Here is a 22,753-nt window from a genome sequence, read left to right as displayed (position 1 = left end):
GGAGAGGGGGGAATCCTTATTCCCTGTTTGTCTTGTTTCCACCCGGAGACACATCAGCTGCTGGATTCTCTCAAAGGGGGAGCCGGGGGGGCACAAATCTTCATTGCAGGGTACATGGCAGGCTGTTAAGCACCCCCTCCCTGTCCACTACATGCCAGTAGGAACCCCCAGTCATTGTGACTAGGAAAACTGCCTCCAAACCTCTCCAAAAGCCCCCTGGGGGCACAGTTGCCCCAAGTGAAATCCAATGAGCTAGACTCTAAGGCCTCTCCCCACCCACCCCTTGTCCTTTCTGGGGAGCTGCAGAGGGTCCACTGTGGTCTTCCCCCTGCCCCACTGGGGGAGGCCTGAGGGTCTGCTGTGGTGCCTGTGATGAACAGTAAATCTGCTGAAATCAAGTAAAGAATTAGCAAAACCACTGCATGCAGATTGAAAGCCACATCAGTAATGAAGGCGATATTTTGATCTGCAGTTATCTGTCTTCTATAGCCATCTCTCAACTCACCCTAAACTCACATGCGGATGAGCTTCAGGACTTTGGGGTGTCCTAGAACACACTTTGGGTGCCCTGTGCTTAGTAGGCATTAGGGCGCTCTCTTACCTCCCTTGCCTCCCAGCAGCCAAAGCAACCCCACTCACCTCCCACAGACCACCATCCCTCCCACAGGAAGGGATTTTCACAGCTCAAGGATTCATATTATCACTTTTCTTATTTATAAAATCAGTAAACACACACATGGTTCAGAGAGATGATGAGCCCTCGGCAACACTCTCCTTTACCCTGGGCTTGGACCTCAGTCCTGGACTACAGAATCCACCCAGCGGGAAAGGGATCCGGCAAAGTCTTTCCCTCTCTTTGTAACTTACAGACATGAGAGAATTGAGTAGGAGGTGAATTCTGGGGGCCAGGACCAGGGTGGGATGACAGGGTAGGAAAGCAGGGACAGGAGATAAGTGAGGGAAAGGATATACAGTTTTATAAATAACTAGACAAGATCTGAGCATTTCTTTTGTGGGGGGAGTGCGGACAGGAAGACTAGAGGCATGCAGGGGCAGAAGTGGGAGGGGAGAAATAGAGCTTGGGGCCAGAGTTGGTGAGGGATTCTCTCTGAGCCTTGATTTGCCCCATCTTTAAAATGAATGGGCTGCCCCAGATGATGCCAAAGCAACTTGCTTGCCCTGACATGCTAGGACTCTATAGGGTTCTAGGCCTGGGGGGCTTTGGGACCGGAGCCCTGGGAATTGGAAGGGCTGGTGAGCACCCCCAGAGAGGTGGTTGATGCCCAAACAGGCTATGTCTCATCCCCAGGCTGGTACTGGGGTTCTGTGGAGGTGAAGTAGTCCTCCAGGAAGGACTGCAGGTATTCGAAGGTAGGCCTCTCCTCCGGGTCCAGATGCCAGGTCTGTTCCATGATCTCGTACAGGGATGCTGGGCAGCCTGGGGGGCACGGCATGTGGTAGCCATGCTCCACCTGTTCCATCACTTCCCGTTTATTCATGCCTGGAGGGTGGGGCTCCGTCAGACAGGGGGCCTAGCCCCTCCTGAAGAGGCAACCAGGAAGAAGCCCTTCCCATGACCGCCCTTCCACCTCCCCACCTCCCAGCAAACCTGGGTAGGGGACTCGGCCCTTGGTGATGAGTTCAGTGAGCAGGATCCCAAAGGACCACACATCTGACTTGATGGTGAATCTGCCAAAGAGGGCAGCCTCTGGGGCTGTCCACTTGATGGGGAACTTGGTCCCTGGAGAGATCGGGGGAGAAGGGAAAGTTAGTGCAGAAATCCCTGGGAACAGCTCGATTAAGAGAATGGCATCTTTAGGACTGGGGACCCTAAGCACAGAGGTCTCTGGGCATAACAGGAAAGACCTAGTATCTAGCCAGTACTTGTTACTGTGTCTAGTATAGTACTGGGCACTTTCCAAACATTGTAATAATTCTCATCATAATAATAGCTAACACTTGAATAGCCTTTACCACATGCCAGGCAACATTTTAAGCGATTTACGTGCGTTAATTCAATTAACTTTCATGAAAACCCTGTGAGGTTTTTTTTTTTTTCTACTATTACTATTATTATCCCCATTGTACAGAAGAGGAAAAGGTGGCACTGAGTAGTTAATAACTTGCCCAAATCACACAGCTTGTAAGTGTCTAGGATTCATACCCAGGCATTCTGGCTACAGCATTTTCCCTATTACACTCTATGGTCTTTCACTTGAGATTAATAGCAGTGCCTTGCACGTAGTAGGTGCTTGATAAATATCTGTGGACTTACTGTTGTCTGAATATTTTCATTGAGAATTTTATTGTGAGAAAAGACAGCTCCCCGAGAGGTTAGGTGACTTGCCCAAGGCCACATGGTTGGTAAGTGGAGGAGCTGGGTTTGAACCCAGAGTTGCCTCTTACACTACATCAGAGTGGGAATGTCCCGGATGGTCTGCGGGAAAGTGGGGCCCCCTGGCAGCCCCTTGGTGCACTGGGGAGCTCTTGGAACGTGGGGTGAGGCAGGGCACCTTGCTGGGGGTTGTATTCATCATCCTTGATGAGACGGGCCAGCCCAAAGTCAGCAACCTTGCACAGCAGCCGCTCCCCCACAAGGATGTTGGCTGCCCTCAGGTCTCGGTGGATGTAGTTCATGCGCTCCATGTAGGCCATGCCCTCAGCTACCTGGGGGCGAAGGTATAGAGAGATGGGAACACCATGGTTTGTGTGAGGGATCATTTGAAAAACCCACTTTCCAGACTGGGGCTCAAAGAGAGGGGCAGTGCCCTGCCTCAGGTTGCACAGATGATCCAGGGGCTGGGGCTGCACTTCCAGGAGTAGGCTAAGCGTTTGAGGACACCGGGATTTGTGGAAGATAATAGGAGGGGCTCTGAGAGATAAAGGCTGTTGTCCCAGTTTACCTGGGCTGCCATGTCAACCAACTGGGGCAGCCTCAAATCCTGGCCCTCCCGGTCCTTGAGGAACTCCAGCAAGCTACCTGGGGAGGAGAACTCAAAAAATCAGCGTCAAGACACTACTCCCAGCTCCAGGCTTGCCTTCTCTCGCTTGGCCTCACCCCTCTCCATGACTCCTCTCACATAGTTTGACCCCACCCCTTGCTCCCAGGGCCTCTCACCCTAGATCCGCCCCCACTCAGGATTCTGCCAGGTGCCTCAACCCCTCACAGATCTCGCCCAGGCCCTACTCTCACAGACACCCTGATTCTGCCCCCGTCTCGTTTCTTCTCTTCCTCCATCCTCCCTAGAGAAGCCCCACTAAGACTTTGCCCCAGATCCTTTCTCATCACAGATCCCGCCTTCACTCGCCCAAGCCCCACCCACCAGCTGACCACTCACGAGGCTCCGCCCCCAGACAAAGGCTCCGCCCCCAGGCAGGGCCCACCCCGTCTAACTTGGCCCCGCCCCCACTCCCAGCACTCCTGTGTTTTCACTCATTCCGGCTCCTCACTCGGACTCTGCCCATTGTTCCTTGTCCCATCCCAAGTCGCCACCCAAGTTCCTCCCCCAGAGACACGCACCTTAACTTCGCCCCAAATCCCGCCCTCCCAGACTCCGCCTCATGACCCCGCCCCTCACCGTGGCACAGGAATTCTGTCACGATGTAGATGGGCTCCTCCGACACCACTGCGTACAGCTGCACCAGCTTGTCATGGCGCAGCAGCTTCATGATCTGCGCCTCCGCCAGGAAGGCCTTCGGGGACATGGTGCCTGGCTTCAGCGTCTTCACCGCCACCTTCGTGCTGCCGTTCCAAATGCCTGTCGGGCGGAAAGGCTTGTCAGGACTGGCTCGCCGCCGTCCCAAGCCCTCGCCCCTGCCTCGGGCCCCGACCCCCGCTCCCAGGACCTCCGTACCCAGCCACACATCCCCGAAGCAGCCGGTACCCAGCCGCCGCTCGAGCGCGATGGAGCTGCGGCTGATCTCCCAGGCGTCCTTGGCCAGGCCCAGCGTTTGCGGCTTCACGGTGGTGCAGGCCGCCGTGAGCAGGTGGCACAGCCCATCGTTCACCTCTGGGCAGTGGGGGATTGGGAGGTTGGAGGTCAAAGGCAGGCCAGAATGGACCACACATTCCTCATCCCACCGCAGCCCCCAAGATCAAGGAACTAGGACACAGCTGAGGTCACAGGCCAGGGCAGAAGGCAACCTGGTCCACTGAGTAGGTGAACATGTTGGTGCCCAGGGAAGGAGGTGGCACCAGAGGGAGAGATGATCCCTGAAGGGATTGGGGACCTTCGCATAAAAGGTGGCCTCCAGCTGGGCCTGACAGGTAGAAATGGATTTGGGAATTCCAGAGAAAGGTGTGGACATGAAGCCCTCACCCTTCCACAGACCTATCCTTGGCCTACCCAACCAAAGCAGAAACCAGGCATGGATGCTAACCTTCCCCTCAACCCCACAGCCCATCCTCCAACTTAGGTGCACTCAGTCTCCTACCCAGCTCAGACATTAGAGGGCACCTTTTGGCCATGGACAGCTTCATGCCTCAGTTTCCTCTGGAAACCTACAGAGCAGGGTCTTGGGCTGGGAGCCCAGATATTTGGGTTCTAGTTCTGGTCCAGCCACTACTGCTTTGGGAGCCCCTTCCCTTCTCTGGGCCTCAGTCTCAGCCGATTGGTTCAGGAATCTGAAGCACACGCCAGCCTTGAGGGCTGCCCTCACCAAGGTAGTGCTGCACCAGCTCCTGTACCGAGTTGAACTGAGCCCTCGTGGTGATGTAGTAGCCACCTGTGTCCAGCTTGCGGATCTTGTAATGCTTCACGTGATCGCCTCTGGACTGGTCCCAGTCCCGGACGGACAGGGAGTAGGCGCCTGTGGGCAAGCGTCACCTTTGGGCCTGCTCTCCTCCTCATCCCCAGACTGGGAGCCCAGAGAGGCCCAAAAGGCTGGGGACTCTGAGGTTGGATGGCCACATCCCTTGAACCCAGTCCCAGGTTTAGCTCTGCCCCTCCAACCCTGTCCCAGTCGTGGCCCTGTCCCAAGCCCCACCCCACTGCTCCTAGCCTCCCCCTGATGGCTAGGCTTCCCTGTTGGGTGGCAGTGGCTCAGCCCCACCTTTGGTGGTCTCGCTCTCTCGAATGAGAAAGGCCCCCCGGGGGTTCCCCAGGGAGAGCAGCTGCCTCTCTGCGTCCTTCCTCCCGATCTTTCCAAAGTACCACCTGTTGGGAGGGCAGGCAAGAGTCAGATACACCCAGTTCAACCCCCAACTCAGCCTCCTGGGAAAAGTCACCTCACTAGCCAGGATTAAGCCTGATGAGGAGGATCACAGAGAAGGCGAATGTAGAATGCCTGGTACACACAAGGTGCCCAATAAAGGTGAGACTTCTCTTCACTCTCTGGGTTTCTCTTGAATTTAAATTGCTAGAACCCCGGTCATCAGTGACCTCATCAGGGTCCATCTCACTACTGCTCCTTCCATAGGCTCATTTACAGATGAGGAACTTGAGGCACAGAGAGGAGAACTGACCTGCCCACTGGGCTGGCTGATGAGCTCTACGTGAAAGCCTTTGCCACCCACCCTACTTCTTTTCCCATCATCGCAGGCAATCTCTCAGACTCCTCTCCCTGCACACATCTCAAACCCTTTCCTCATTTGGCGTCCAGAACGACACCCCTTCCTGCTTCTCTTCCCCTCTTTTTGACTGCTCCTGCCCAGCTCTGACTGCTGCTTTTCCTCCACTCTCTTAAATTTGGATGTTGTTCTAAGTCTCTACTTCAACCTCAGACCTCAAGCATTCCTGCTGTCTCTTGGATATTCTTCCTGGGACTGAACTGTAGCCTGAAACCAACTGTGAGAGTACACTGGGAGAGTCGAGGTGACCGTAGGTTGTCATAGAAGACTCAGATGTCATTTGATCACTAAACTGGCCTGTGACCATCTTGGGCTGAATTAAAAGGAGCATAGTTTTCAAATCAAGGGAGGTGGCAGTCTCAGTGAACTCTGGGACTGTCAATCCATACCTGGGTACTACGCAGTTTGGGGAAGAGGGAAAGGCATTGGCAAATAGCGTGTCCAGGAGGGCAGGCAGGGTGGGAAAGGAGAAACTGTTGAAGAACTATGCAGACACAACACATTCCCAGGTTTTTTCAATGCTCTGACCCCACTCACACGCATGACATTAGCTACTTCCTTAATAACTGACATAATCATAACAGCACTTATTTTGTGTCAGGCTCTGCTGTCATACATATATGTATGCATTTAATTCTTATAACAACACTGTGAAGTAGGTACTATTATTAACCCCCATTAGACAGACGAGAAAATTGAAATGCCTAGTGGTTAAGCAACTTACCCACAGCCACTCGACTCTTAAGCTGTGCTGCCAGAATAGGAACCCAAGCTGTCTGCTCTAGGGCATGCGCTCTTGACCATGACACTGTTCTTAACCATGACACTGCACGGAGTGCCTCTCTGAACTTCACAACACTGCCACCGAGATGTGGACCCCCAAACCTCTCACCTTCTGCCTCATCACCTCTCCTCCCCTCCATGCCTCCTACCACCCTCTCCGGATGAAGGCCTCATCCCATTTGAGCTCAAGACCCCGTTCACTCCCATCTGCTCAAGGACACCTCTCCCCCACCGACCAGCCCCCATCTGCAGCCTCTCCATCCCACCACCAGCCTCTACATATGCCCACATTTCTTCCTTCCCCAAAGGAAACCGTTCTAAGCTCTATCTTGCCATCAACATTCTGCTATATCTCTCACCTTCCTTCACTTGAAAAAGCACTTCACACTTGGGTCTCTACTTCCTCACCTCCCACTCCCTCCCAGGCTCTGCTGTCTGGCCTCCACCCCCACTTCACATGGAGAGATCTCTCACCAAGGTCACCCCCATTGCCAAATCCAGTGGCAGCCTCTGACACTCCCTCTCTTGTTTCCTGAAACCTCCCCTCCGCCCTCTTGGCTGTTCTGACTTAGCCTGGCCTGGTTTTCCAACAGCTCTTTCCAAAGTTGGGTCCTAGGGACAATCTCTCTCTCACTCTTCTCCCGCTTCCTTCACTCCCCTGTGCAGCTCTATTTATCATCTCCACTCTGAAGAGTCCTGCCACCCCAGCCCAGGTGTGCCCTCTGCAGGAGCCACAGCAAACAAAGGAGCCTTAGTTCCAATGAGAATAAGATGCCTCTTCCTCTGGGCTAATTCATGGGCATGGCTTGGCATGGGCTGGGCACCTCGCATACAAAGCACAACCTAATCTAATTGCTGGCCGTCTCTTCCACGTGGGTGTTCATCTCCACGAATTCAACCTAACAAGCCCTCTCATGTATCTGTACCTGCTCCTGTGTTCCCCACTTTAGCAAATGGCACCCACTCAGTTCCTCAAGAAGGTTCTGGGTCACCCTGGATTCCTCCCACTCCCCACAGCCCAATGGCAAATCAGTCACCAAGTCCTGGTGACTCCCATTCTGCCGTCTTTCCAATCTTTACTTTTCCCATATATGTATGTATACGTGAGGCTAGGAAAGAGCTTTTACGAGCCTCAGTTTCCTCATCTGTAAAATGGCACAATAATAATATCCATAGTGTTACTGTGAAAATTAAATGAATCTACATAGGTAAAGTATCTGTCACAGTATCTCAACTACATCAAGATACTCCATAAATGATACTTCCCTGATTCCTTAATAGAATTAATTCTAAGTAATGCCCCCTTCCATCTGTTTAGCACTTTACAATTTTTTTAAAGCTCATAAACTGTTGTTATCTCCGAGAAGATATATATATATATAATGCTTAGAAAATGTAGCCAGAGTATCTGGGTTCAAATACCAGCTCCACCTACTTACTAGCCATGTGAACTGGGCAGGATATTTAATTTCTCTGTGCCTCAGTTTCCTCATTTGTAAAATTGTATTCTATTAGTTTCTAACTTTGTTAATGCACAGGAAGCACTTTGAATAGTGTCCAGAACATAGTACATGCTCGATAATATTTACCTACTCTTAGTGTCATCATTATTATCTTTTTATCCTCACAAAGATCTTACAGAATTACAGGTAAGGAGACAGGCTCAGAGTGGAGCTGTGACTTGCCCAAGAGGTGGCCTTGAGTCGGGACTCCAGGGTCCTGTCTGTAAGGCTGGCCTCCCCCCAACCCCTACTTACTCTTCAGCCTGGACGGAGTCCACAGGGGCCACGTAGTTGCTGGGAATGTAGCCAGTTTGTCCAGAGCTGAGGGACCGAGCCTCCCACCAGTCACCCTCACTGAAGGCACAGAACAGGCGGCGGCATTGGCAACCCAGCTCCTGGGGCACCATGGGGCCAGGCAGGGTCACACCGAGCATCAGGTGGACCCTGGCCCTGCCAACCCCTCACCTTGGGTACACACCCTCCCCAAGGCTTTCGTCTGGTCTACCCACAGCCACTGCAGCCGCCCTGGGAGCTTTTCCCCACTGAAGGAATATGTTTGGGGACATCTGGGCCTCCTGGCTTTCTTTTCTGGCACTTCAGCTGGGCTGGGGTTTGGGCGGGCAGTGGACAGCTAACTAGGTCACTTCTCCATTTAAAACCCCTCCAATGGCTATATTTCCTTCTTGATAAAATCCAGACTCCTCAAGATGGCTTAAAAAGCCCTGCAGAATCTGCTCCCACCCACCTCTCCAGGATCTCCTCTCTCTGTTCTGCACTTCATACTTTATGGCCCACCTATACTGAACCACTTAGTGGTTTCCAGAAGTCATCATTTAGTTTCTTTCTCTCTAGTTTCATTCTCTCTCGCTCTCTCTTCCTTTTTTTCTCACCCCTTCTTTCCATGTCTATTCATTTTTCTAGCCTCAGCTGAGAAATCACTTCCAGAAAGGCTGCCCCGATCACCACTACCCTGGAGACCACGGTTGGTGTTCTTTCTGTGCTCATAGTTCCTCAGGCTTCCCCTACATAGTAGCAATCACCCCGGCTTGCGATTGTCAAGTATCCCTCCCCCAACGAGGCTAGAGCTTTCTGAGGACAAGGACCAGGTAGGATTCCTCTCCGGGTCCTGCTTCCAGTCCAGGCCATGTCCTGAGCTGGGAGGCTTGATCACTTACATGTTGTTCAGGATGTGGAACTTCTCGCCCTTGGCGAAGGTGAGGTCATCCTCTGTTCGGGCCTCATAGTCATAAAGGGCGATGAACAGGGTCACCCCAGTCCCTGCAGAGTCAGGGCTACTCATCAGGGGGCACCACAGGGGCTGCACCCCCAGAGTCCTGTTCCACAGCCAGGCACTGTGCCTCCCCACTGCTGCAGTGCACTGGATCGCAAAGGTCTTTGGAATCCAGTGGATTTCTGCTTTGGACATGGATTCAGGACACACACCTTCAAGCCCATCCCTCCCCACTTGGGGACCCCTTGGGGAGTCGCTTCTGCTCTCCCCCACCAAGCAGACTACCCTCCAGCATCCGTCATCAGAGTCCTTCTCTCAAACTGGGAACAGAACTATGTGTCCCCCTCAGACTAGGGTTTCTGAGGGTAGGGCTGTACATACTCCCTCAGACTGTGAGCTAAAAGCAGGGCCGTGCGTCCCAAATCATAATGGAGGCTCCTAAGGACAAGTCCAGGTCTCTCTTTCCCCTAGGTCCTGCCAGGGTCCAGTCAGTGCCTGACTCCAGCCCATTGGACTCACCTGAGATGCCCCTGATGGTGCCCCCATTGAGGAAGGCGGGGCTGGCGGGCTGAAGGGAGAAGTTGTTGTAGTTGGGGATATGGGCAAAGGAGGATGCAGGCCGGCCCTGAGTAGGGGCAGGGCCATAGCGGTCTGCAGCCCTGAAGTCCCTGAAGTCCTCTTCCAGGCCACCATCCTCCTTGGGCCCCGGCTCCACCTTCTTGCAGAACACACAGCCCATTGCACGTGCCCTGCTACGGAACGGGGGCATGCTTCACTTGGGGCCCCTGCCAGATATGCCGCCCTAGGCACACATGCACGCACACTTGCACACACGCACTCACACAGGCATGCAGCTTCCTCTCTCAGGCCTGGAGTAGGGGGTGTCCTCCCTAGTGAGGGATAAAGGTGGGGCAGGGCCACCATTGCATCCACCCCCCACCCCCAGCTGCCTTAGTGTGTGTGGAGAGAGCATGTGTCTCCTCCACGGGGCTGGTTTTCTGCTTCACGATGTTGCTGTGTTCATTTACATATTTTTGCCTCCTAGTGCTTCAGTGTGTTGGGTTTCTGTGATTCCGTCAGAGTGCTTGTGTGTGTATCTCTGAGTATTTGTGAGTTTGCTGGCGTGTGTGTATGTGCAGCCTTTTGTGAATGTCTGCATTTGTGTGTGTATGTGAGTGTGTGTATGAGTGTTTGTATGTTTATTGCATGTGATGACTCTGTGTGTTCATGTCTGTATGAGTATTACGTGTGCGCGTGTTTCTGTGTGAGCGTGCCTGTGCGTGCCTGTGCGTGTGTGTGAGTGGGTGCCTTTGTATCTGTGTGTCACGACTGTGTGCATAGCCCTGGGTGGGAGTATTTGTGCCCGTCTGCATGTGTGTATCTGTGTGTGTAGGTCTGTATAAGTAGGTGTGCATGTCTCTGTGGGTCTGTGTGTGTCTCTGTGTGTGTGTGCACATCTATGTATCAATGTTTGCGTGGAAGTGTGTGTGAGGGCTGTGTGCCTGCACCTGGAGCTTCCCTGCAGAGGGGGATCAAGGCCATTTCCTGTCGTGGGTCCAGCCTCTGGCCTTTCAAGCTGCCTCATTCCGGCTACCCCATCTGTTACCTAGCAACAGGGTCCTTGTAGGAGGAGGGGGCTGTGAGGAATTGTGGGGCCCAGAAAGGCCACCCCTACCCCAGTTCCTGCCCCTGAGAGCCCTCAGTCCCCATTCCTTCCACTCACCCCTCGGGCCCCTACTCCTGGGTCAGTGGGGCTGTGGCATAGTCCTTGGGAGGGGCCAGAGACCTGAAGGCGAGACAGAGGACACGGAAGGTGACGTCTCTGCCAGTCTTCCTGCAGCCAGACGCCAGCGCCTGTCTTCTCCAGGAAGCCAGGGGGCCTGGGCTCGGCCCTAGCGTGCCTTCTGCCTTCATTTTCCTTCCCACAGCCCCGGCTCACTTACACATCCACCCTCACACAGGACACACCACCACACCAGCCCTCTCGCACTCATATCCACCTGACGCACCAGCACACAGCGTGGCGCCCATGGCAGCACACAGTCACACGCCAGTGCTCACGGCGCACACTTGCGTGACTGTGCTCACCAGCGCTGTCACACACCAACACAACTAACTCTCACACGAGCCCAGGCTCTGATGCACAGTAGCACACACAGGCACACACATGCCACAGGCGGCCTCTCAGGCTAACAAACTCGTACACTCACACACTAGTATCTTTGGGTTAGACCCATGTCTCTAATAGGATTTCTGTCAAGCCCTGCTCAGCTCACCACAGGCCTCTGGTCACTGTCTCCTAAAAACAAGCCCAGCCTCGGGGTGCTGCCTCTGTTCCCACCCTGGGCTGGGTAAACCCTGGCAACCCCAGGACTATATCTGGTAGCTGAGTGCAGGTGGACTCCCACCTCCAGAGCTTGTTCTTTTTTTTTGTGTGTGTGTGTGTGTGTGGTACGCGGGCCTCTCACTGTTGTGGCCTCTCCCGTTGTGGAGCGCAGGCTCCGGACACGCAGGCCCAGCGGCCATGGCTCACGGGCCCAGCCGCTCCACGGCATGTGGGATCCTCCCGGACCGGGGCACGAACCCGCGTCCCCTGCATCGGCAGGCGGACTCCCAACCACTGCGCCACCAGGGAAGCCCCCAGAGCTTGTTCTTATCCCCACATCAGGGAAAGGCTCAGGTCAGAAGCCAGAGCCGCCAGGGTCCCTTGGGGAACCCCTAAGTGAGCCAAGCCTTTCCTGGTAGCTGTGTCCTCTGAGTGACACGGCAGGCGGGTCATTGAGCAAGGGCTCTCCACGCCCCTCCAGAAACTCTGCCATTACAACACTCAGAGAGGAACTGCTGGGGAGAGGGCTCGGTTTCCTCAGATACGAGAGGAATGGAGAGTTCTAGGGTGGGACCAACCCAGTGAACCCTGATTTCTCCCAGAGGGGCCCAAGGATCCTTGGGACAGGTGCCTGGTCTTGCCTTTCTCAACTCCTGAGTCCAGTTCCCTTTATGGATAGCCTCCACCCTCTTCTCTATGGGTTCTGCCCCTCCTACCCAGCACTACTCACTTCTTCCAGGAAGCCTTCCAGCATCCACGGGATCCAGACTGCTTAGCTGATGGCTCTGTCACATCAGTGCCCTGACCCCCACTCTAGACCCACCAGCCTGTTTCATGCTCCATTGTAACCGTTCTCCTGTGTGTGTGTTGGGGGTGGGGGTGACACCCATGTGGTGAACTGTGAGGCAGGCTGTGGTTTGAGCCCCAAAATAGGCCCTGTTCACCAAGCCATTGCCGAGATCTTCACCTCAGGACCCCTCCCCTGGGGTGAAGCCACTGTCTGAAGGGCTACAGGGCTGGTTAGGCTCAGGGAGAGAACAGATGTGGAGGTGGGGGGCATCTAGAGCCAAGGGAGGGGATTTCAGGCACTGAGGAAACAGATGGGGGTAAGATGCAAACAAAGGTTGTACGGTGGGAATGGAGGTCTTCTCACAGGAAGACACATTGCACATCTCAAACAACACAGAGCCCTACACGCAGGCCCACACGGCCCTCCCGACACCTTCTCAGACGCACACACGTCACCTCAGCTACACGTAGCGCCTCACACAGAGACTCTGAGCTCCTCTGTACAGATTGACAGATGCAGACATCTGTGAATATACACACACCTTCAGCCCTCACCTTTCTACACACACACACACACACACACACACACACAGCCTCTCCCAAAGAATAGCATATGGAGGATTTATAGCACTTCCTCTGTGCCAGCCACTGCATTCAACGCTTTATATATATTACCTCATTTTATTCTCACGACAACTCTACGAGGTAAGTAGTATAATTATTGATAAGGCACCTGAGGCACAGAGAGGTTTAGAAACTTGCCCAAGGTCACACAGATGATGTACCCTGGCGTTTGGTTCCAGGATCTGAACCACTTCTCTCCATTGCCTGGTCACAGACACAGATGATTACAGCCATTCCTGCAAGCATGCACAGGTGCACGGAGCCCCCAGAGGGAAACCCAGAGATATATGTAGCTCCCCCATCCCTGAGTCACGGACCCACACAGAGCTCCCCTCTGTAAGAGATACAAACTTAATACAACCTCTTGGGTCCCCACTTAGATACAGTGCGGCCACTTCCAACAATACACAGGTACCTGTTACCACGACGTTTTCAAATCAGCCTAAGGGGAGCCCAGAATTCTGCATGCTTGGAGTGGAACGTGGGTTCAGAAACTGTCAGCTTCTGAGAAGGAGGCAGAAGGCTCTGTGGGCTTAGGGAGAGCCCTGGCAAGGCAGCGGGGGCAGGGGTGAGGGTATCCTGGTATACTGACTCTTAAAAGAAAAGGGGGGAAAAGGGCCCTGATTTGTAGCAGTTGCTGATTTCCATGGTGTAAATATTCCCACCATGGCTTATTTCAAGTTACTGAAGTGACTTCCTGAACGCTGGGCTGGAAAGAGATTCGCAGAATCAGCTCCCAAGAGCCAGTACCAGCTAGCTAGCTCCAGCATATCACTGCCAGAAAGAAACAAAGAAGAGACAGACAGAAATGAGAGGTAGAGAGACAGAGAGGGACAGAGACGGAGAAAGAGAGAGGCAGAGACAGAGAACTGAAGAGCTAAAGATAAGGAAAAGGAGAAAGGGAGCAGGTAGGGTCCTCTCTGCTTGGCATCTGCATGAAAATAGCCCCCCAGGACTCTTTGTCCTCACCTAGCTCTGATCTCAACTACCAGCCACCAATTCCTAGGAGGGTAATTTGACTTACTAAAAGTTGGGGGTGGGGGTGGGGGATAACTATTAGTTTAAAAATGTTAATTTATTATACACCTACTCAGTGCCTGATATTGTGCCAAGCAATTCCCATGATTGATCTCATTTAGTGACCCTATGAGGTAGGTTTTATTTTTACCCCTATTTTACAGATAAGGAAGCTGAGTCACAAAGGTGTTAAATAACTTCCCTAAGATTAGCTACATAGCAAGTAAGGGGAAGCTAAAATGCAACCTCAATCAATTTGGCTCCAAAGCCCAGCATAAGCAATGTTGTATTTTGAAGTCCTTGTGAAAGCAATAATGTATGTACCTTAATGAGCACCCACAGTGTGCCAGGCCCTGTGCTACATGCCCTGAATTCTCATTACAGCCCAGCGAGGGGAAGTGACCTGCCCAGGGTCTCTCAGGCAATCACTGATTTTCATAGCTCTTAGAATCTGAATCCAGGTCTCTCTTGTCTCAGTGCTGATCTAGGCTGCCTGCTAACACCAGAAAGGCACTAGCTCAGAGAAAGGCTACAAATGTTCTGGTCACTGCAGGGAGTTGAGTCTGTTAATAAACATGCCTCTTGAACATCTGGTTGACAGGAGTTGGCTTCCAAAGTCTGATCTGGATCAAAATCAGGTTGTGGATGTCAGAGCTGAGGTCCAGTCCTGGACCATGTGGTTCCTACCTTCAGCATCTCCCTCTGTGTGGTCCTTCCCAGCTCTGGGGCCTTGGGTGAATAACGTGAGCCCTCTGAGCCTCAGTTTTTGCATCTGTACCTTCTGTGCAGTTGTTGGGAAGGCTCTTGCCCAGTGTGGCTGAGTGAGGCTGAGAACCATATGCTAGAATGCCCCCCAGGGACCATTTATCAGTCTACCTCCCTCTTGTGTGTAGGGGGGAAGTGACTTGCTGGAGGTCAAACAGCCAGACAGGGGATTCAAAGCCAGGATTATTAATTTGGGTCCACAGTTCTGTTCCCAGCTATGCCCTCCAAAGCCTGAGCAGGAGGTCATGCTGTCCCTAACTGATGAATGTCATATTTCCTACCCAGCTCCTGGCCAAGTGATCACACCACCCCTGCCATATGGCAGCTGGCCACCCAGCAGGGAACCTGCCTCCCTCCCACCCCTACTCCTGGACATAGAAGCCCCAGGCTCACCCATCTTTCTTGAGGTCCATACTTGCCAACACCACATCAGGGCTTTGATGTAGACACGGGACGTCCTGTGGGATCTGAAGACAGATTTTGCCTCAAATTCTACCCTGCCTGACAACTAGCTTGAGACATTGGGCAAGTCAGTTCACTTCTCTCTGAGCTACAGTTTCTTCGTCTAGAAAATAGGAATGTAAATCTCTACCTCATGGGGTTGCTTCTGCACGTCAACTGTGGTCAAGCCCCTGAAAGCACAGGGCACTCAGTAGTTGCTCAGTGAACTTTCACTTCTGTTCCCTTCCCTTGAGGAAGCCCCCTCAAAGGCTGAGGGAGGAGGAGTGGCAAGGCTGAGAAGAAAGAGAAGTGCTCTGGGTGAGGCGGGAGGGCTGAGCTGACCCAGCTGCCTGGGGGATTTCACCAAAAGGGAACTAGGACTGAACAGCAGCAGGAAATCACCATCCAGCAAGAGTTCCGGCTCCTCCTCAGGTCTCTGGGCTGGCCAGGGGCAGGCCCAAGTCTCAGCCCCGCCGCACCCCATCCCTCACCAAGGCCTGACACCCCTGATGAAGGCTTCCACTCCTCACTGGGACCCTCCACCCCTCACTGGCTCAAGTGCCCTTACTGAGCCCCCATCTCCCTCACTGAGGCCCTCACCTCTCATAGAACCTCCAACCATCTCACACCTTTCCTGCTTGAGGCCTTACCACCCCCAGCCCTGAACACCCAGGGGCTAAGAGGACATACCAGAGTCTGACTCTGCCATCCCGGTAGGGCCAGGTGCATGCATGTGGGAGAGGGGTCACACACACTTCCCCTCCACATGGCCCTGAGGGCATCAGCTGAATTTTCTCCATTTCTTGTGGGTAAAAGTGGTTTCTCATCTGTTGCTGAAAACCTACCCATTGGCCTCTAAAATAGGGGTCTGGAGAGAATTGAGATTCTTGGGGGATGGGAGCCATGGGTGGTCCAGGGGGAGCTGAGGGAACTGGAACCTAGATTCCACTGTATGGCCAGACCTCCCCAGGGTCCCATGGTAGCCCAGCCTGGTCTGCTCTGTGCAGGAAGCGCCCTGGCTCCTCCTTCCCCAGTTCTGGGGTCTCCCGACCCATCCTCTCCAAAGTCTGGCCACTTCCTTTGCCACGTCAGCCCCAGGTGGCTGCAGAGAGCACCCAAACACCCACACATATGCTCACATGCTCATGTTCATTCACTCAAAGCCCGAAGCATGCCCACAGACACTCTCCAACCTCACTCACCACTCCATACCCACTGGGGAGCAGGAGCCAGCCATGAAGCCCAGGAACCCCACACCTTCTTCCATCACTCCCCTCCTCACCCACTCCCCTCTCCAGAGGGCTACGTGGGATTTGGTAGGGTTGAGTGGGGAACACAGACCTCATCTCTGGCTACTTCCTTCACCACATCAGGGACGGGATGCCCTGGACTCTGGGTCCCTACTGCTGGCCTGTCAGTCCTTCACTCCCAAACCTCCATCTTCGCATCTTAGAAGTGGGAACAGAGCCCTGCTCTCCCACCACCACACACAGATGGAAGGATGCCAAAGGACTCAGGGATCATTGGTTTCAATAAAATGAAGTTTCCATAAAACGCATATTCTTGAACTTTGTATTATTTCGAATTGAGAACGGCAAAACTTGCTGACAAACCAGTGCTTATACCATGAACACAAACACAAAAAATAGCAAAAAAGGGGGGGGAGCAGGGGTGTGGGGGACGTATCTCAAACCTGCTGACTTTCCCAGTATGGGGCCTCAACAGACCCACAAACATTTATTCCACTAGAAGTCAGCTGTGTGCTGGTTTCTGGAGGCCCCGTCAGGCTTTTTGGTCCCGCTCCATGCTTTTGAGAAAGTGAAGGGGTGATAAGTCTTAACCCTTCCAGCACACTGGGCAAAAACTGCTTCTTGCACCTGGTTCTCATGACTGGGGATGAGGTGGGGGATGGGTCCTGGGTAGGGGCAGAGATAATGTCCTACATAATTCAAATGAAGAAAATGAGGCCCAGAGAAGCCCCATAACTTGCCTAAAGTCACACAGCAATCAAGGTCCCAGTCTGGCTAAGTCCCTGAGAATGCAGATTCCCCACCTCAGGATCCCTGAACACTGGGCATCATTGCCTTACTCCTCTGTCCCGCAGGCCGCCCCCGACTGAAGACCCAAAATGGCGGGGGGGGAGGGGACCAAAGGGGGCACCGCGGGAGTTGAGTTCTGCTGCAGCCAAGCGCTGGGCTCGGTCTCTCCGCCCTCTTGTTGCCATGGAGACAGTCCCTCCCTGCAATCGCGGTCAAAGGCAGGATTTCCGTCGGGGCGGCCAGCAATTCCCGGATCCCGAGAGGAACGTGGACCGAGACCGCCACCGCGGGCGGGGAGGGGGCACCCAGAGAGGCCCATCCCTGCCGAGGGCGGGGACTTCCCCAGGAAACGGGAACCCACGCCTCCAGCAAGTTGAAGGAGTCCCCTAGCCAACCGGGACCCGCCCACCTGTGCTGGGCGGGAGAGTCTAGGGGGCTGCAGCGTGGCAGCCTCCCCTCCCTTCCCAGCTACAGACTTCGCCCCCAACTTCTGCCGATTCCGGATAGGGGGACTTTCTGGACCCCCGGAATTGCGCCCCACGTTTTTGCGTCCTCCAGAAATGGTTCTCCTTGACCCCTTTCTGGCAAACTCCCTCACCTGATTCTCCCAGGCCCCCCACCTAGTAGTTCCTCTCTTCCAGACCCCTCATCTTCTCCCCAAATTCTCGCTCTCAAGGTTCCCAGGCCCTTGTGGGGGTCCCCTCAGCTTCCCTCCCCCGACTCAGCCCCCTTCCCAAATTCTATCTCTACAGGTTCCCTCCGTTTTCCCCACCAGACCATTTTTGGGGGTCCTTTTAGTTTACTTTCCCCATATTCCCTCATCCCCCTCCCCAAATTTTTCCAGTTTCACTCTCCAGGACTCCTCGGTTTTCCTTTTTAGGCTCTTTTCAGAGCGGGGTCGCTTTGGCCTTCAACTCCCTCAGCAATCCTCCCCAAGTTCACGTCCCCCCACTCCCCAGCAACCCGGACCCTGGGGCCTAGGGCGGGCTGGGGGCGGGGCACCGCCTGCTCATCCAGCCCCACCTGACTGCACCTACCTGGTCCCCGGGGACACCGCTTCTGACCGACCCCGGGGCTAGCCAGCCGGGGCTCCCAGCAGCCACAAGTACCGACGGGGGTGGGGGCGAGAAAACTGGGGTGCTGCCCGCCTCTGACCGCCGCCCCCTCTGGGCAGAGAGGAGGAAGCAGCCTTGGACTTCTCTTAATGCAGCCGCAGCGGCGCGGTGGCGGAGGCGACGGGGAGAACTTGCAGTCACGCCCCAGCCCCAAGCCAGCTGCCCGCAGCGGGGAGGGGCCCTCAAATCCCAGGCCCTCCCGCCCCCATTTCCCACCTCCCCCCGCGTTACCGCGGCTCGGCTTTCCCAGGCCTCCCCCTGCACCCTGGCTCCTGTCCCCAGACCTGAACCCCCAGCACAACCTTCCCAAGACCCCCTCCAAAGGGGCAGGTTCCTCACACCCAGAAGCACCTGCTCTTTTAGAATCATGGCATTTGAGGTTAAGAGGGGCTTTTCTCAATCACTGCCCCACCCCCCTTCTGCAGCTGAGAAAACTGAGGACGAGATGCGGACAGACCTTAACCCAAATTCTCACAGCCAGTTGACCTCAGACTGCTGTCACCAGGGCCACTTCGGGTCTAGTCACCACACGTTGCCATCCTTGGGGACCGAGCGCTGGGGAGGCAGGGGTCTAGGACAGTGCGGAGCAGCAGACCACCCTTCTCTTAGGAAACTGCTTTTCAGAGGGTCAGTCACTGGGCTACACTGAGGAAGCAGGGAGGTGTCAAGCCTCCTGCACACACCCAAGTTCTAGAAAAACTGAGTAGCATCTTCTATCACAGTTCCAGCCTTTCCAACGATCAGGGGTCCCTGACCTCCCCTCAACCTGGGGTTCAATCACCCCTCCCACCACTATTACTTCTTCAGCCTTCAGCCAGGACCAGGAGAATCCTTCCTGTCTGGGGAGGAAGAGATGTGTGTGGGAGGGCTGTTTGGTGGAGAAGTATGTGTGTTGGGATATAGTGGGGAGGCAGGGATCGTGTGTAAGAACAGGTGTGTGTGTGTGTGTGTGTGTGTGTGTGTGTGTGTGTGTGTGTTTGTGTGAGTGTGTGATTGGAGGCAATGAGTGTGATGACTGCAATTTTGGAATCAACAACTGGGACACATTATGCAGGCACATGTGCTTCTGTGTATGAGCAGGGATGCGTTTGAATGCCTGTGTGTGTCTGTGCACATGCATGGGCTCACGTGTCTCTCAATATGCTTGCGGGGTGGCAGAGAACAGTGGGGTACAGGTAAGAATGCCTTTCTCTTAGGATAATGGGAGGAAGGATGGGGGGAGGAAGACACAGGGGAGGGAGTGGAGGTGCAGGGACTTGGGAAGGGTGGCGTCACCCTGGCTGGACAGCATCACCTCTGCCATCAAGCACTCCCTGACTGGCTATTGTCCCACCTGTTCAGTTAACAAACAAACATTTATCATTGCCTGTCAGGTGTCAGGCTTCGGGAGCACAGACATGAAAGAGACTGGTCCCATCCCTGGGGATCCCCCAATCTATCAGGCTCTGTCATCCTTCAAGGGCTGGCTTCTTATCCCCAGCTGAGCACTCAGCATCATTTTCCTGGGGTGTGGGGTGTGGGATATGTTTTCCTCAAGGCCAAGGACTAGACCTGGCTCTTGGCAATGCCCCTGGAGCCCAGGCAGGGTCTGGCACAGAGAGGCAGGTTCTCTGGGTACAGGAGTGCATGAATCAATCAAGGAGCAAAGGAATTAACAGGTAAACAAATGAAAGCCCAATGAAAAAATAAACGACTGAATGTAAGAATTAAAGATTGAATGAAAATATTCAAGAATCAATGAAAAAGCAAATGAACAGAACAGAACTGCATCTGCTTTTAAAATACAAATCAGACCACATAAGTTCCTTGCTTAAAACTCTCTCATGGCTTACCTCCCATTTGGCTTGGAATAACAAAAATAGAATTCAATAATAGGGAAGAATAATAAAACCCAAATGCCTTGCCATGACCTCCCAAGCCTTGCATACCTGACCCGTGCCCACCTCTTCAGGTCCATTTGGGCCATCCTCCTCTTCAGCCACACTGGAATCGTTTTCAGTTCCTAGACTACATTGACTTTTTGCCTCAGGATCTTCTCACATGCAGTTCCCTCTTCCTAGGACACTCTTTCCCTGGCTTTTCACAGTACTGTCTCCTTTCTATCCTTAACCTGAAGTGCTGCCTCTTCAGAGAAGCCTTCCCTGACCACCTCATCTAAGGAGGTCCCTTTATTCTTGCCCTTGGCATCCAGTTTGTCTCCCTCACGGCAGTTGTCACAATCTAGAACTGAGTATTTCTCAGTTCATTGTTGACCGTCTCGGGGTCTCTCTTGACCAGATCGGGGCTCTGACCTCAAGATATACCTGGCTTCACCCAGGACAGAGATAGGCCGAGTCTGTGACTCTCATTCATCCATTCAGAATAACCTCATGGTTAGGAGCACAGACTCTGGGCTCAGACTGCCTGGTTTGCAGTCCAACTCTGCCTCTTCCTAGCTCTGTGACTTTGGACAAATTATTTTACCTTTCTATGCTTCAGTTTCTTCATCTGTAAAATGGGGAGTCTCTACCTTACAGAAATCTTGAGAGAAATCGATGAGCTGTGAGACTAGTGCTTGGTACATAGTAAGTGCCGTATAAGTGTTTGCTATCATTCATCCATTCGTTCAATCATACTCAACCTTCCCTGTCACTGGTCTGTGACAGGGTGGGTGGTGGAGGCTCAGATAGGAGTCAGGTCCAGTCCTGGCCCTCCATGTGGCACGTGCTCCCCATATGACACAGGAGACAATGGGCACAGGGCAAAGAGGCCACAGGGGGGCCTCCCCCACTATCCTTAGTGTTCACAGTTCCTGCGCTCACTCATGTGTTCCTTTAAATCAGTTCTGAAAACTGATACCAAAACCAAAGATCAAGTCCCAGCAAGCTGCTGAGACCTCCCATCCATTTCCCATCCAGCCATCACTCTCCCTCTCTCACTTCTGTTTTCAACTATCTTGGATTCTGTGGTCAGTCATTATGGTGCCCCTTTGCCAAGCCCCTGCCCTGCCTTGCCGCCCTCCAGTGTGTTTGCCTGGAAAGCCCCAGGCCTGCAGCAATCCAACCATTCACCTTCTATGGGTGAGGAGGAGAAAGCCACCTGCCAGACGGACAAGAGTTACAGCTCCCAGATTCAAAGGATGCTAACCAGGCCCAGCAACCCTCCGGTGCATTTCTTAGTAAGCTGGCCCTGTATGTCTGCCCAGATGACCAGCTCACACCCTTTCTTCTGCCCTCCCCCTTCCCACCCTTTTTCCCCCTTCCCCACTTGCACTCTACATCCTCCCATCTTTTTAGGACTTCACGCCTTCTGTAACCTCCTCTCCTGCACCATGTCTTTCCCTCTCCAAAGAATTATCCTCTCAGCATACAAACAGCTTCTAGAATTTCCCATTAAAAAAGAAAAAAAACCCAAAAACCTTCCCTTAGAGAATTTAACATTTATCCTGTCTTTTTAGGAGGAGCTGCGATTCATTCCTACTTGATGAAGGAAAGCTTTTCTTTGTAGAAGAATGCCAGCTAATATACTAGAGAGAATGTGAGAACTAGAAAAACTCCATTTTGCAGCCTCAAATAGATAATCAATTTAGGCAAGAATCGTCAGTGATGTGTTAGTCACGTCGGGCTGCCATACCAAAAGCCATAGACTGGGTGGCTCAAACAACAAACATTTATTTCTTACAGTTCTGGAAGTTAGCAGTCCCAGATCAAGGTCTGGCAGGGTGGGTTTCTTGTGGGAGCTCTCTTCCTGGCTTGCAGACGGCCGCCTTCTCAATATGCCCTCACATGGCAGAGAGAGAAGGAACTCTGGTGTGTGTTTGTTTGTTTCTTTTCTTTCTTTCTTTCTTTCTTTCTTCCTTCCTTCCTTCCTTCCTTCCTTCCTTCCTTCCTTCCTTCCTTTCTTTCTCTCTCTCTCTCTCTCTCCCTCCCTCTTTCTTTCTTTCTTTCTTTCTTTCTTTCTTTCTTTCTTTCTTTCTTTCTTTCTTTCTTTCTTTCTTTCTTTCTTTCTTTCTTTCTTTCTTTCCTTATGGCTGTGTTGGGTCTTTGTTGCTGCACGTGGGCTTTCTCTAGTTACAGGGAGCAGGAGCTACTCTTCCTTGAGGTGAGCGGGCTTCTCACTGCAGTGGCTTCTCTTGTTGGGGAGCATGGGCTGTAGGCACACAGGCTTCAGTAGTTACAGCACTTGGCCTCAGTAGTTGTGGCTCGCGGGCTCTAGAGAGCAGGCTCAGTAGTTGTGGCGCACAGGCTTAGTTGCTCCGTGGCATGTGGGATCTTCCCGGACCAGGGATCGAACCCGTGTCCCCTACATTGGCAGGCGGATTTTTAACCACTGCGCCCCCAGGGAAGCCCTCTGGTGTATCTTCTTATAAGGACATCTGTCTGATTGGATTTGAGCCCCACCCTTATGATCTTATTTAACCTTAACTACTTCCATAAGGGCCCTATCTCCAAATACAGTCACTCTGGAGTTTGGGCTTCAACATATGAATTTGTGTGGGGGCACACAATTCAGTGCCTAGCTGGTGCTAAAAACACTAATTGAAAGGTTCTAAAGAACACAATGTTCACATAAT

At 53.2% G+C, this 22,753-nt stretch overlaps 1 protein-coding gene across 11 annotated transcripts; it reads right to left on the bottom strand.

The window, feature by feature from the left end:
- Positions 1-691: 691 nt before the first annotated feature.
- Positions 692-18,334, bottom strand: FGR (FGR proto-oncogene, Src family tyrosine kinase). 11 transcript variants are annotated; one of them, XM_059036349.2, is made up of 13 exons: positions 18,124-18,334; positions 10,809-10,871; positions 9,605-9,837; positions 9,030-9,132; positions 8,110-8,208; positions 5,053-5,156; positions 4,660-4,809; positions 3,855-4,010; positions 3,579-3,758; positions 2,904-2,980; positions 2,514-2,667; positions 1,610-1,741; positions 692-1,501 (listed from the first exon to the last, which is right to left on the bottom strand). In XM_059036349.2, exons 3-13 carry the CDS (start codon positions 9,822-9,824, stop codon positions 1,293-1,295), a joined length of 1,584 nt encoding a protein of 527 aa, XP_058892332.1. In that variant the 5' UTR covers positions 9,825-9,837; positions 10,809-10,871; positions 18,124-18,334; the 3' UTR covers positions 692-1,292. The 11 variants fall into 11 exon arrangements, with proteins under 11 accessions (XP_058892332.1, XP_066870005.1, XP_066870014.1 ...); XM_067013904.1 differs by having other exon boundaries at positions 9,605-9,834; positions 18,124-18,324; XM_067013913.1 differs by lacking the exon at positions 10,809-10,871.
- Between the last annotated feature and the right edge of the window lie 4,419 nt (positions 18,335-22,753).

Source organism: Kogia breviceps, chromosome 1 (assembly GCF_026419965.1).
Source record: "Kogia breviceps isolate mKogBre1 chromosome 1, mKogBre1 haplotype 1, whole genome shotgun sequence".
Lineage (NCBI taxonomy): Eukaryota > Metazoa > Chordata > Mammalia > Artiodactyla > Physeteridae > Kogia > Kogia breviceps.
The sequence above is the reverse complement of the archived record's forward strand: the minus strand, read 5'-3'. Positions and strand labels throughout refer to the sequence as shown.